This window comes from Biomphalaria glabrata, chromosome 9 (genome assembly GCF_947242115.1).
Source record: "Biomphalaria glabrata chromosome 9, xgBioGlab47.1, whole genome shotgun sequence".
NCBI lineage: Eukaryota > Metazoa > Mollusca > Gastropoda > Planorbidae > Biomphalaria > Biomphalaria glabrata.
The window spans coordinates 24,291,940-24,306,450 of record NC_074719.1 but is presented as its reverse complement, the minus strand read 5'-3'; the positions used below and the strand labels follow the sequence as shown (position 1 = coordinate 24,306,450).

Genomic DNA, 14,511 nt, shown 5'->3' with positions numbered 1-14,511 from the left:
AGCTAGTGCTTCCCAGCTTTGAATGTCGATATCGCATTCCTTGAAGGAGCTCTTGAGAGTGTCTTTGTAGCGCTTGCACTGGCCTCCCTGAGAGCGCTTTCCTGCACACAGCTCCCCATAAAGAAGTCGTTTGCGGACAACATGTCCCGCCCATCGAAGGTGGGAACTTTTTACTGTCGCATAGATACTGGTCATGTTGGACAGTCTTAAGATTTCTGTGTCTGGTATGTGGTCGGACCAACGCACCTTATGGATACTCCTTAGACAGCGTAGGTGGAAGGAGTTTAGCTTTTTGGTGTGACGGGAATATAAGGTCCAGGACTGATGCATATAGGAGTGACGGGAGGACTACAGCACTGTGGACTTTCAGTTTAGTGGATATGCCTATTTGTAGTCACTATTGTTCATGAAGTCTGCCAAAAGCAGCACTGGCACAAGCGACACGGAAGTCCACCTAATCATCTAGGTTGGCGTTTGCTGATATGGTGCTTCCCAGATTGACAGACTGTCACAGTCTTAGTTGACATTGCATGATCTAAAGTTCTCGTCATGTTAATAGTTTAAAAGACACGTGGAATTCCTGATGTAGAAAACAGGAAGTAGAATGAAAAGTTGACTTTGAGTTCAGTCAAGTCAAGTCAGAAGGTCTTGCTCCCGGTACAGGAAGGTTGGACGTTTCTTCCTGGACTGGTGTATATATATATGCATATAGCATGAGAGTCGATGGACTAGTCATTGTTGATTAATAATATTTGAGAGTTGATTTCATAATGTGCTTATTGGATATTAAAGTATTGTTCGTATTTCAATGGATAGCTATAGTTGAAGCTCCAGTGTCACTAGTAGTAATTGTTCTTATTGTTACCCGCTGAGATGCGGACGTGATTTGTTGTTAACGTATTGGATACTTTTGATACCGCTGTTATGCGGATATGATTATTATTTCTTGACTTGTAGCACTAATAAGGAGTGCAGTATATTATTATTATGTTGTAAATAAAATCCTCATGTTGTCTGCTGAACGGACTTGAGTCAGTCGTATAGTGTTTGTCTCGTCACGTGTCTAGAGTACTTCAGGAAGCAAGAACCCAGTATTACACCATTCAATCAGTCTCTAATATTCGTCAATATTCATTTACAACTACGCAGATGACTGTGCCCTTAATGCTGCAAACGAATAAGACCTTCAAAAGAGCCTGTCCCTCTTCGCTAATGCATGCACAAATTTTGGCCTCACCATTAATGTGAAAAAGACAGAAGTGCTGCACCAACCTCCACCAAATAAATCAGTCACAGAGCCAGATATTCTCATAGATGGACAGCAATTAGCAAACGTTCAAGCTCATCACTACAACTAGATCTAACAATGGTTCCGGTTCTACACATTAAACTACAACTAGATCTAACAATGGTTCCGGTTTAACACATAAAACTACAACTAGATCTAACAATGGTTCCGGTTTAACACAATAAACTACAACTACATATAACAATGGTTCCGGTTCTACACATTAAAGTACAACTACATCTAACAATGGTTCCGGTTCTACACATTAAACTACAACTAGATCTAACAATGGTTCCGGTTCTACACATTAAACTACAACTACACCTAACAATGGTTCCGGTTCTACACATTAAACTACAACGAGATCTAACAATGGTTCCGGTTCTACACATTAAACTACAACTAGATCTAACAATGGTTCCGGTTCTACACAATAAACTACAACTAGATCTAACAATAGTTCCGGTTTAACACAATAAACTACAACTAGATCTAACAATGGTTCCGGTTCTACACATTAAACTACAACTAGATCTAAGAATGGTTCCGGTTCTACACATTAAACTACAACTAGATCTAACAATGGTTCCGGTTCTACACAATAATCTACAACTAGATCTAACAATGGTTCCGGTTCTACACATTAAACTACAACTAGATCTAACAATGGTTCCGGTTCTACACAATAAACTACAACTAGATCTAACAATGGTTCCGGTTCTACACATTAAACTACAACTAGATCTAACAATGGTTCCGGTTCTACACATTAAACTACAACTAGATCTAACAATGGTTACGGTTCTACACATTAAACTACAACGAGATCTAACAATGGTTCCGGTTCTACACATTAAACTACAACTAGATCTAACAATGGTTCCGGTTCTACACATTAAACTACAACTAGATCTAACAATGGTTCCGGTTCTACACATTAAACTACAACTACACCTAACAATGGTTCCGGTTTAACACAATAAACTACAACTACATCTAACAATGGTTCCGGTTCTACACATTAAACTACAACTACACCTAACAATGGTTCCGGTTCTACACATTAAACTACAACTTAACTCCACTTGAATTTTTCTACAACTGACTTTTCTTACCAAACTTTTTATTCATTAACATCTCTCTCTCTCTCTCTCTGTATTTGCAAATAAGCCACACCTTTCATTCCGCTTAATCCTCGCTGCTCCGTTTTTGATCATTGAATTTCTTCTTTTCCAAGAAAGCATGCTCGCTGCAAGAGCTCATCGCTATGGAGATGGTTGCAGAGAACTAAAAATAAACATAGCTTCATTATGCTACGTGACATAAAACACTTAATGAGATCAGAAAGCAGCAATAAAAATGGAAGAACCGATTCCGTCTACGAGAGTTTTTTACTTAATTACCTAAACCTTGTTAATCATATGGAGGCGAAGCGCTTCTGAGTTCATCCAGCTCTAATGGATACCTGACATTAGTTGGGGAAAAGTAAAGACGGCTGTGCTGGCTACATGACACCCTCGTTAACTGTAGGACACAGAAACAGATGACCTTTACATCATCTGCCCTATAGGCCATAAGGTCTGAAAGGGGAAATTTACTTTACTTTTTATTATATTAAAACTTTCAATTATGCCTAAAAAAAACAACAAAAAACAGCACAACAACAAATAAACAAACAAAAAACAACGCCTCAGAGTTGATATTTTTTGTAGACTCTTGTAATGTCTTAGTTCTAGTTAAGAGAGAAAAACAAATTCAGGTTTTCATCAAGATTCAAGAAGATTCTTAGGATTCGCCGCTTGTCAGACTAAATTACAAATGGAGAACTGTAGAAATAATAAAACAGCAGCTCATTGAAGTAAAGATACTTCATGGACTCTGGCGATGGATAGGCCACGCCCTTGGCTAGTCTGCATCCTGCATTACAAGACAAGCCTTCACATGGCACCCTAAGGAAGGAAAAGAGGGATAAACCAAATAGACTTTGCACTTATATTTAGAAGCAGAACTGAGCCACCCATGATTTAGAAGCAATGATTGCTGGGAACTGAGCCACCCATGATTTAGAAGCAATGATTGCTGGGAACTGAGCCACCCATGATTTAGAAGCAATGATTGCTGGGAACTGAGCCACCCATGATTTAGAAGCAATGATTGCTGGGAACTGAGCCACCCATGATTTAGAAGCAATGATTGCTGGGAACTGAGCCACCCATGATTCAGAAGCAATGATTGCTGGGGACTGAGCCACCCATGATTTACAAGCAATGATTGCTGGGAACTGAGCCACCCATGATTTAGAAGCAATGATTGCTGGGAACTGAGCCACCCATGATTTACAAACAATGATTGCTGGGAACTGAGCCATCCATGATTTACAAGCAATGATTGCTGGGAACTGAGCCACCCATGATTTAGAAGCAATGATTGCTGGGAACTGAGCCACCCATGATTTACAAACAATGATTGCTGGGAACTGAGCCATCCATGATTTACAAGCAATGATTGCTGGGAACTGAGCCACCCATGATTTAGAAGCAACAATTGCTGGGAACTGAGCCATCCATGATTTACAAACAATGATTGCTGGGAACTGAGCCACCCATGATTTAGAAGCAATGATTGCTGGGAACTGAGCCACCCATGATTTAGAAGCAATGATTGCTGGGAACTGAGCCACCCATGATTTACAAACAATGATTGCTGGGAACTGAGCCACCCATGATTTAGAAGCAATGATTGCTGGGAACTGAGCCACCCATGATTTACAAGCAATGATTGCTGGGAACTGAGCCATCCATGATTTACAAGCAATGATTGCTGGGAACTGAGCCATCTTTCTGTAGTGTAAATGAGTTGTTATTTTTTCTGCGTGTATCCATGTGCCAAATGATCATGTCCATTGTGTATGTTGCTAGCAAACAATCCATCATGTGAGACGCGTACGTCCACAGTTTACTTCAATCTAGTTGAATGAGGTATCTCATTACAGCATAGCATGCTATTAATGCAGTTAATCTATTATGAATTATCTATCTTTTGATTACTTCAGCAGGAATGCCATCTCCTCCGGGTGTTTTCCCATGTGCAAGCATGTCAATGGCAATGCTCAGCTCCTTTAGTGAGGGCGTTTCGTCTAATTCCGTCAAAACTGGAAGTGATGGAAAGTTGGAAACAGAATTTGGTGAGATGGCGTTTTCAATCTGGTAGAGTTCTGCATAGTGTTCAACCCATCGTTCCATTTGCAGCGCACGATCGCTGATGATTGAGCCATCTTTTGACTTGAGCGGAGCACACTTGCTGGTGTGAGGTCCAAAGGCTTTTCTCATGCCCTCATATAGTCCTCTTATGTTACCACAGTCGGCACAAGATTGAATATCTTCGCATAGCTCCTGCCAGTATTTGTTAGCACATTGTCTCGCTACTCTTTGGGCATTGTTACGTGCAGCTCTGAGCCTTTTTAAGTTGCTTGGGGTGGGATCCTTCTTGTAGATTAGCATGGCTGCTCTCTTGTTCGTAGTGGCAGTTTCCATTTCTGATAGACTAGCTTCAAACCAGTCTTCGCTTTTCTTGGTTTTGTTTCCAAAGACCAGTGATGATGTTTGGTAGATTGTATCACGCATAAACGTCCAGCTTTTTTCTACCTCAGTCACAGAGAAGTTTTTAAAAGCTTCCTCTAATTTGTTCTCAAATTCGGTGCAAAGATCAGGATTTTTTGTGCTAGTAGTATTCAGGCGTAATTTTCTTTTTCCCTGTGATGTGTGGATCTTAGTTGGCAGCAGACTTGTCCGGCAGGACACTAAAGTATGATCAGTATCACAATCCGCGCTTTGGTAGCTACGTGTCAGCAGTATATTTCCAATGTCCTTTTTTCGTGTCAGTATCATATCCAGCTGGTGCCAGTGCCCAGACCTAGGGTGCCTCCATGAGACACAGTGCTGTGGTTTTGTTCTGAAGTATGTGTTGGTAATGCAGAGCTTATGGTATGTGCAGAATTCAAGCAGTCTTTGTCCGTTCTCATTCATCTTTCCGATACCAAAAAGCCCAAGACAGTCTGGCCAGGTAGTGTGATCTGATCCTACTCTGGCATTGAAGTCACCTAGAAGGATCATATGTTCTTTTTGAGGAATGTTTGCAATGGCTTCTTTGAGGTCTTCACTGCTGAAGTAATTCAGGCTGGAAAACATGCCCTAATCAAACCACTCCATGAACTGCTAAGCTTGTGCTGGGAACAAGGAATGGTCCCCCAGGAATTGAAAGACTCCAACATTGTTACAATTTATAAAAATAAAGGCGACCGCTCTGATTGTAACAATTACAGAGGCATCTCACTGCTTAGCATAGTCGGAAAGGCTTTTGCTAGAGTATTACTAAAGCGATTGCAGATCCTGGCAGATCGTGTTTATCCAGAGTCGCAGTGTGGCTTTAGGGCAGGAAGATCTACAACAGATATGATTTTCTCTCTGCGGCAGCTACAGGAGCAGAGCAGAGAACAAAAGCAGCCCCTCTTCATAGCTTTTATTGATTTGACCAAGGCCTTTGACCTTGTTAGCAGAAGCGGTCTGTTTGCTGTACTAGAGAGAATCGGCTGTCCAAATAAGTTAAGAAAACTAGTGTCAGCTTTTCACGAAAATATGCAGGGCACCGTTCAGTTTGAAAGTTCTTCCTCCAGGCCATTCTCCATTAAGAGCGGTGTAAAACAAGGATGTGTACTGGCCCCTACACTATTTGGCATCTTCTTCTCAGTCGTACTATCCAGTGCTTTTAAATCCCTGGAAGACGGAATATACATCCATAGCAGATCCGATGGAAGGCTCTTTAACCTGGCACGTCTTAAAGCCAAAACGAAAAGGCGTCGTATCTTGATAAGGGAGCTGCTGTTTGCCGATGACGCGGCACTCGTATCTCACTCACAAGGAGGTCTACAGAAGCTAGTGAACTTCTTAGCAGCTGCTTGTCAAGAGTTTAGCCTTACTATAAGTCTCTCCAAGACCGAAATCCTGGCACAAGACGTTGCAGAAATACCTATAATACAAATTGGGAACCACACCCTTTCAGTGGTGCAGGAATTTACCTACTTGGGTTCAACAATTGTCAGTAACCTAGACTTAGACATCGAGCTGACAAAAAGGATAGGAAAAGCTACCACAGCATTGGCAAAACTCTCCAAGCGCGTCTGGGAAAATGGTAAATTGACCACAGCGACCAAAATCCTAGTCTACAACGCCTGTGTTGTGAGCACTCTCCTTTATGGCAGTGAAAGCTGGTCAACATACATGTACCAAAAGCACAGATTGAATAGTTTCCACTTGCGCTGCCTGAGACGCATAATGGGCATCTCTTGGAGGGACCATGTCTCCAATCAGGAAGTTTTGAGAATGGCCAATATGAACAGCATGTATGCTCTCCTGACACAAAGGAGATTACGCTGGCTCGGACATGTCACCCGCATGCCAGATGATAGAATCCCGAAAGATATCTTATATGCTGAGCTTGTGGAAGGAGTCAGACCCAAGGGCCGCCCAAGACTAACATATAGAGATGTCTGCAAGCGAGACATGAGAACCTCAGGCATCAGTGAAAGTATGTGGGAAAACATAGCCAAAGACCGGAGTGCATGGAGACAGACTGTGCGTGCTGGGACAACCCTTGCTGAGAACAAAAGAATTGAAGCGGCTTTAATCAAGAGGGAAAAAAAGAAAGCTGCCCTGTCTGCTAGCCCTAAATCAGAGGCATACAAATGTACGAATTGTGGCAAAGTCTGCCGTTCTAGAATTGGCTTGATTAGCCACACCAGATTCTGCCCCGTCTCAAGATTAAGCCAAAACCAGTGACTCATTTGGGCGCATCCATTGCCTTTCGAGACAAAAGGAGCCATATATCTTTTGATTAGAAGCCTTTGTTGGACTATGAAGAGTTCTTGTTGCAGTCTGTAGAAGCATAAATAATGTATCAGTATCACAATTTTTTTCTTTCAGAATTAAAAAAAAAAATATAAATGCAGAATCTAAAAAGTGTACCCGACAATCAATACCCTAAAAAGTAATCAAATATCATCAGTGGTTCTTAAGTTTGATAAATTTGGCATCTTTGTTTAAATCTTTCAATGTGTATTCATATTAAAATTTCCTCTTAGGTAAGCATTTACATTTCAAACCTTTTTTTTTATTTGTGTGAAATTTGGGTATGTCCTTTTTAATGTTTTACTGTGAATATAATTTTCCCATTACTAATCTTTATGCTTGATTTAAAGTTTAAATTTATTTTAAAGCACTACATCTGTATGTTTCAGGCGCTATAAAAACACAAAACTCTTAACGTATTAAGTTACAGAAGATTATAATAAGAAGCCTGTTTACTGTTATTTACACATTGCCATTGATCTGTAATCGTAAATGTTAGCGTTAAAAAAAACAATAATTTTGGCCAAATATTCATACTGAAAATAGTCAATAACCTTAAACAATCGCTTACTTCAAGAAGAATGAAACATACAATTCGTAATCAATCTACACTTTCCACTGTGAAAAGCAAATTTAGTCAGAAACAAATTAAGTCAGAAAAGTACGAAAAAAAAATAAAAACATTTTTTTTTAAACTCTCATATTACCTGCTTCTAAAGGAATTGATGGGACGTGACGATGGTAATTATCTGCTTTCATTCTTGTTTCCCGACCTCAGTATTAAATGTTGTGGGGATCACTGCTCATTAGGATCAAATAAACCAAGCTTTGTTTAGAAAAAACAACAACAGTATACTAGATAAAGAACAATGAAAGAAAAAACGTTACAAGTTGCAAATAGACTTTTTCAAGCCAAAATATTTCTAATCCTTGTCTACACTACACTTACTGTCGTGATCAGGTCGACCACTGCTCTCTACGGCGCTGCCAGGTTCAAACCTTCGCAACAGAGTTCGACATTAGGAGATTTTTATTCATATCTAGGAAACGATGGAGATTATGATGCTAACGTATTTCACAAACATTGTCAGCATACAGAAAACGAGTACACGCCCTGGTGGATAGTGGACCTGCTGGGTCAGCTTGGGATTGAACAAATCAGGTTAACTAACAGGTAGTGTCGTTCATTTTTTTTTTTTGGGGGGGGGGATTGTAGTTATAGTGTATTTCCATTCGGTTGGACCAATAAAAATTATGTGATCTTCTGTAATTTAGAAAGAGCTTTATGGTTGATAATCTTTAACATATTTTCTATTTGTTCTTATTTTGTATAAAAAAGGTCTTTGATATTTCGAAGCGAATAAACTTAAATTGAAAATGTATTTAGAGCAAAATTTTGAGATTCAAAAACATTATCTGGTCTGTCTTCTTTTTTTTTGGCAAGTTGTAGGTTTTATACAAACTAATATGAAAACAACTGCACAGTTGTTTCTACATTACCAGCTCACTGTAAAGTTTGTCTTCTATAGAAATATTCTAGGACCAGTCTATAGGTAAAGTCTTTTGTCCGCATCTCTGGACATGTACCAATTTTTATCTTCCGAAACATGCCTGATGCTGTAGTGTCCTGTTCGTTGTTGAACCATTGTTCGTAGATCATGTCGGCATAGCTTGTACTAGGTTTACTTTGTCCTGAATGTGAGAGTTGGGTCCATTTGTTAAAATTATCCTACATCCTCTCACTTTCTTCATCTCTCCTACATGCACTTTGGACTACGCCTGCTTGTTGTTCCATATTTGAACACTATTTCAGCGGTTTCATTTTCTTATCTTTATATATGTGCAGAAATTTATAGAATAATTTTTTTATATATTATTTTTAAGGTTTATTAGAAGTCTCTTAAGAGTTGTTTAATATAGAAACTTTTATAATATTTTTAAAGTATCGGTGAAGAGAACAGTTTGCTATCTGTGGTAGTACAAAGATAATGTTAGCATCATTCCGTCATCTTATAAACATGAGCTAAAAATCTTGGCATTCATTAAACATTTGCTACCCTCACAGCTGTCCCCCTCCACCCCTTCCCGTAGCTTATGTGTCGGAAGGAACGGCAGGTATCCGATACAGTTTTGGATTAGCGGACTCGTGTAACGATGTGTGCTGCAACCTGATAATAGGTCAAAGCTATTCACAGGGTTGACCTCGAAAACTTTCCCATGTTTGCATCAGACGTTTGTATTCAGAATTTAGGCCCGGATGCTCTCCTTTGCCTCTTCTCGTGTCAATTATAACAGTTCATCCAGACCCAATGTATGAGCCAAACATAAAGGCGAGAAGTTTTGTTGTCAGAAGCTATTTGAGATGAATGCTAGTAGTAGCATTGTTTTAGAAAGTACAGCACTTATATCCATTACCAATCTCAACAACATCTTAACAAAGCTTCAGCTACAATAAGATACGAAAACTAAACTCTATAGATCCAGTGAGCGTAGCAAGGTACTTCTGGGTTCCTTTTACAGTATATGATGGAGGGGCCCCTTCCACCAGTCCATTTCAAGAAACAATAAAAATGGTGTCGGGTCATATAGTTTTCTTACAAGTAATATCCTCGTTAGATTTGGATACTAATACACCTTATTTAAATTAATCAATGGTTATCTTTCATTGACCCAAAAGCCCATGTCCATATTAGGGCGCAGTTAGCTCTATCGCGTCGTGGATCTTTAAATCCTTGGTGGATAGTGGTTCATTAGCTTTGTTAAGTGTATAGTAATCTTCAGATCTCTTGAGTTGTTACTTACTTAATAAATGTGTTGATTTTAAGTTTTCAACAAATTGTATCGCTAGCTATTTTCCATCGGGAACTAAATTGTAAAGGTAGCCAAAGAGGCTTCTAGTACTCAGCCTTATATCTCAAAACTAAAGTGTTGTTTTTTCAATGCTATAAATGTCTAAATCTAAATTTATATGAATTATTTTAAAATATCTCTACATCATAGAGGCGATGACTACAGTAAGGCCATAAGGTTCAGAAACTTTACTTTTGATGTATTTGATGAAGATCCAAGAAAACTTGCCAACTTTCCAAATATAACTGGTAACATCTGTTACTATCAAATTGACCCACTAGAACCAGGAACATATCTGTTTAACTGCAGCACATCAGTCATTGGAAGATACGTCCGTCTTAGCATGAGGTATGTTTGGAACGTAGTTTCTGTTATAATTGTTGTTAGCTTTGCGTGTAGTAAACGTATTACAGTATTATTAAATCTATGTCCTATGTCTATATCTAATAATCTAATAATTAAAAAACTTTAGTCTTTATTAATATCTAGACATTTTTCTAATAAAAACTGACTATAGGCATAGCATAGGCTAAATTCGGCAATCTAGTCTCAAGATAGAATCTATACTATTACTAGATCTATTATATTTTTATATATAGATCTAGACTAGAATTAGATTATAGATCTAAATATACTAATGGAGAGATTATATGCGGTGTTAGCTAATAGCGTTGCACAAGAAACAAACCTGGGTTTTTCTAAATTCTAATACTTGGTATGTAATAGTAAAACAAGTTAAACTACCTAAATAAATCGTAACTAGAAATCAAAAACCTATATTTATTGTAGTATATATAGGTCTGTGGTTGTATTTTATATAGCCTTCGTAACTTATTCTATAGAGAAATGACTTTTGTAATTTCTTTTACTGAAAATTGGGCTATTCGCGTCTTACACATATATAATTTGTATGTTCAGCAACAAACCCTATTTAACTCTAAATAATTGTATATAAAAAAAATTTTGTTTTTTTTTATATTTGACTAGTATATACAGTGCTTTAAAAAAAAATTGGTGCCGGTACTCAGTGATTAGGTGCAGGTACTCAGTAGTTGATTGCCTAACTCTAAACTACTACAAATTAATAATATACGTTAAAATACTAGAAAAGTAATAATTTTTTCAAAAAAAGGTGTTGGTACGCCGTACCGGTGCGTGCGTCACAAAAAAAAAAGCCCTGAATTATATTTATATATATAACCGAGTGATCTTGTTTGAAGATGTGCATTTAAAAAAAAAACCTTACCTTCTTTATACATCTTTTAGAGCTATAATTATGCTAGAAATGTTAGATAAAAAGGGAACAGTTTTAACTTCCTCCACCACCCAAGCTAAAAGAAATCCTGGTTAAGCGAAGGTGTAAATCTACTACACTTCATGATATTCTACTGACAGATCTTCATATCTAGACTTAGAAGACGATGCGCAAAATGTTCTTGAACAGACATTTTTTATTGAAATCTTAAATACTACAAACAATGCTTACATGGGGAAATACTCGAAGACGTATAGTCTGATCAAGATATATATTTTCTCCTTCTCTAGCCAAATTTAAATTTATTTATAATTTTACTTTGAAAAATTATAACGGTCAAACTGGAGTTTATCCGGTTTGGTCTACCCGCACAGGAGGTTTCCAGGTTTTTGTTTCTACGAAGTAATGAGTCTAATAGAGGTATTTTAAATATTATGTAGTACTTTCACAAGTATTAGAATCATGAATAAAACCATAAAACTCAATGTTTGTACTGTATGTCATCTGAAAAGTAATTAAAGGCTATCTGATTATCTTTAAATGAACCATGTTGTCCACTGTTAGTCTTGGACATATCGGCGACACAAGCGATATAAAGATAATCTCAAATGAAGTGACATCAACATCCACGAAGTGGAAAGTCTTGCTCTTGATCGCTCCTCGTGAAGCCGTGAATGTCGGTATTTTGACAAGGAGATCGGTCATCAGCAAACAACGTAGATCATACACACACACACACACACAAACACACAAGGCGAGAATCAAAGAGGGCAACTCAGAGGACGTGGGAGGGGGCTCAGTTGTTTTCCCTAGCTCCATTATCAAGTGTCTTTAAGTAAACTTAATAGAAAGATTATATCAACTCACTTTGTGGTTCTCTGTGCCTGCTACAAATTTTGAATACGTTATTCTCCTACACCTTATTTTCGGATAAATTTGAAACTTAACTCAATTAATTACTGGTAATTAGGTATTTTCCTTGATACCTACAAAGGAGAATAAATCCTTTAGTATAAGAGATATGGTTAAATATATGGGGCTTTACCACTTAGATTACTGTACACGTTATTTCTCCCATATCCATTCTCGAATAAAGTTGAAACTTTCTAAAATCATTTATTAAACCTAAGAAAAAATGAATCAACTTAAAAATTAACCTATTAGTCAATTAATTATTTGGTTATTAATTATTAGTTTGATATGAAAAAAGGGAAATAAATTATACATTATTGAGAGATACGATTGTAAATTAGAGTTCTTCCCCTTAGATAAGGTTTATCCCTTTTTTACAAGAATTTTACCTCCCATACATTTTGCTAAGGTCTCTGTTCTTCCAAGTTTGTTTGTTGATGAGACTTGTTGGCTTTTATCTCTATGTCATATGCAATATTCTGTCCACCGAATGAGCACATCTGTACCTGGTTGATTGTCCTTTTAAGAACTTAAAAAAAATAACAACCAGTATTCCGATATAAACTAGAAATTGCATCTAAAAAACTCAAAACAGAAAAAGGTATTTTTTTTTTAAGTGAGTGTAATCGCTAAGTTATGGTAATAGTATCTTTGTTCCTCAAAGAGAATACTTTTCCCTATCCAGATCTACATCATTTATTGTGTTCATAAATACAGTGAACAGTGGGTCAGGGTAAACATTATTCCCTTTTACTATCTAATATTCAATAGTTATTAAAAGCAAAAGTAATCCCTCAATAGGTTGTGTAATGGAGGTCTATAAGAAAAAAATGATTTCTTGTTTGAGTAAGTGTTTTTTTTTATTACAATACCTCTATTCAAGTCACAACTTCATGGAACAAGGAACTGGAACGCTGAACTCAAAAACGACCATAATAATTTCCCTAGAAATTGTACAGTTGATGTATATCGCTAAGAAATGAATGACTAGGCCACATTGGGAGAACTCTAGTTTGACCGTTATAATTTTTCAATGTAAGAAAAAATAATTGCCTGGGAAATAAACCTAGCTCTAGAGCCAACATAGGTTTTGAATGCATTTTCGCGTATGGGAATTTCCGAATTCAAGAGTTTTATAATTTTATTATTTATTTATTAATGTCCAGGAAAATTTTGCGCATCATCTTCTAAGTCTAGGTCTAAATGCTTCTCATTGGATTATTCAAGAATAAATAAAAATGGCGTAGTGAGCCTTAGTCATAGCCTTAGTGTACCGATAACTACTTGTTTTTTGTTTTTTTTTTAAGTTTATTAAAAGATTTTTAAGCTTTGCTTATATGTTTACGCAAATGTTATAGTAATTACATCTAAATTTTAGATCTAAAAGTAAATCTAGATCTAGATTTAGATAAGATTTTAAGAGCTCTAAATAATGTAAATAAAAAAAAATACGAGCTAATATTTAAAATGTTTTTTTTATATTTTAAGTTGTGTAATGGGAATATTGTTGTTTATATAGATGTATTTTTTAACATGTTTTTTTCTTGTTTTTATTTTAGACTTATAGTTATAATTGTAAAGAAAGTAAGTCAGGTGATTTTTATCGCAACATTAAACTTTTAGTCACATTTAATAATCTGTCTCTTATCAATATTTTCTTCTTTCAGAAACAATGAAAATTACCCAATGAATATTTGTGAACTGGAAGTATTGGTCAGCAGCTCCAGATATGAAGAGATTCCTCTGAAAAGAGAAAAGAACACTAAACATGTAGGCACACCTTTGGTTCAACTGACTGTCAGAAACGTTTTCTTATGTGCCAGGGCATGTTTGTTCCGTAGGTCAATCTACTGCACAGCTGTCAACTGGGTCACAACTACAGGATCATGTCAACTTCTAAGTGTCAACCCGTATGTAAATTATGCAGCTAATCTTATACCTGATCAACTAACGGATTTTTATATACAAAGCAATTAATAGTGGACTGTTAATGAAGGTAAAAGGAATTAACATGTACAAGTCAATTAAACCCCATCGTTCTTTTTTTCAGCCTCTATTGCCGATGACAACACAGGAATCAATTAAAAAATTGTGCAATTAGACATTTACTCGTAATTAATTAATTTTGTTTTAGATATAAATGAACTTTGCTGAGTGGTAAAGCGCTTGGCTTCCGAATCGGGTTCCCTGGTTCGAATCCTGTTGAAGACTGGATTTTTAATTTTGGGATCTTTGGGCGCCTGTGAGTCCACCCACCTCTATTGGGTACTTAATATTAGTTAGATAAAAGTTAAGGCGGTTGG

The 14,511-nt window shown here is 37.1% G+C and overlaps 1 protein-coding gene across 2 annotated transcripts; it reads left to right on the top strand.

Moving 5' to 3' along the window:
• Positions 1-7,531: 7,531 nt before the first annotated feature.
• LOC129928323 (uncharacterized) lies at positions 7,532-14,200 on the top strand. 2 transcript variants are annotated; one of them, XR_008779927.1, is made up of 3 exons: positions 7,532-8,365; positions 10,254-10,389; positions 13,876-14,200. XR_008779927.1 is itself a non-coding variant. In XM_056042218.1 (2 exons), exons 1-2 carry the CDS (start codon positions 10,160-10,162, stop codon positions 14,183-14,185), a joined length of 540 nt encoding a protein of 179 aa, XP_055898193.1. In that variant the 5' UTR covers positions 9,321-10,159; the 3' UTR covers positions 14,186-14,200. The 2 variants fall into 2 exon arrangements, 1 of the variants encoding a protein (XP_055898193.1); XM_056042218.1 differs by lacking the exon at positions 7,532-8,365 and having other exon boundaries at positions 9,321-10,389.
• The last annotated feature ends 311 nt before the right edge of the window (positions 14,201-14,511 follow it).

What these genes read in the sequence shown, in the direction of transcription:
- LOC129928323 (XM_056042218.1), top strand. Translation starts at nt 10,160, where the DNA reads ATGAATTATTTTAAAATATCTCTACATCATAGAGGCGATGACTACAGT. An exon ending in TACGTCCGTCTTAGCATGAG is followed by an intron (nt 10,390 to 13,875) that starts GTATGTTTGGAA and finishes TTCTTCTTTCAG; the next exon opens with AAACAATGAAAATTACCCAA.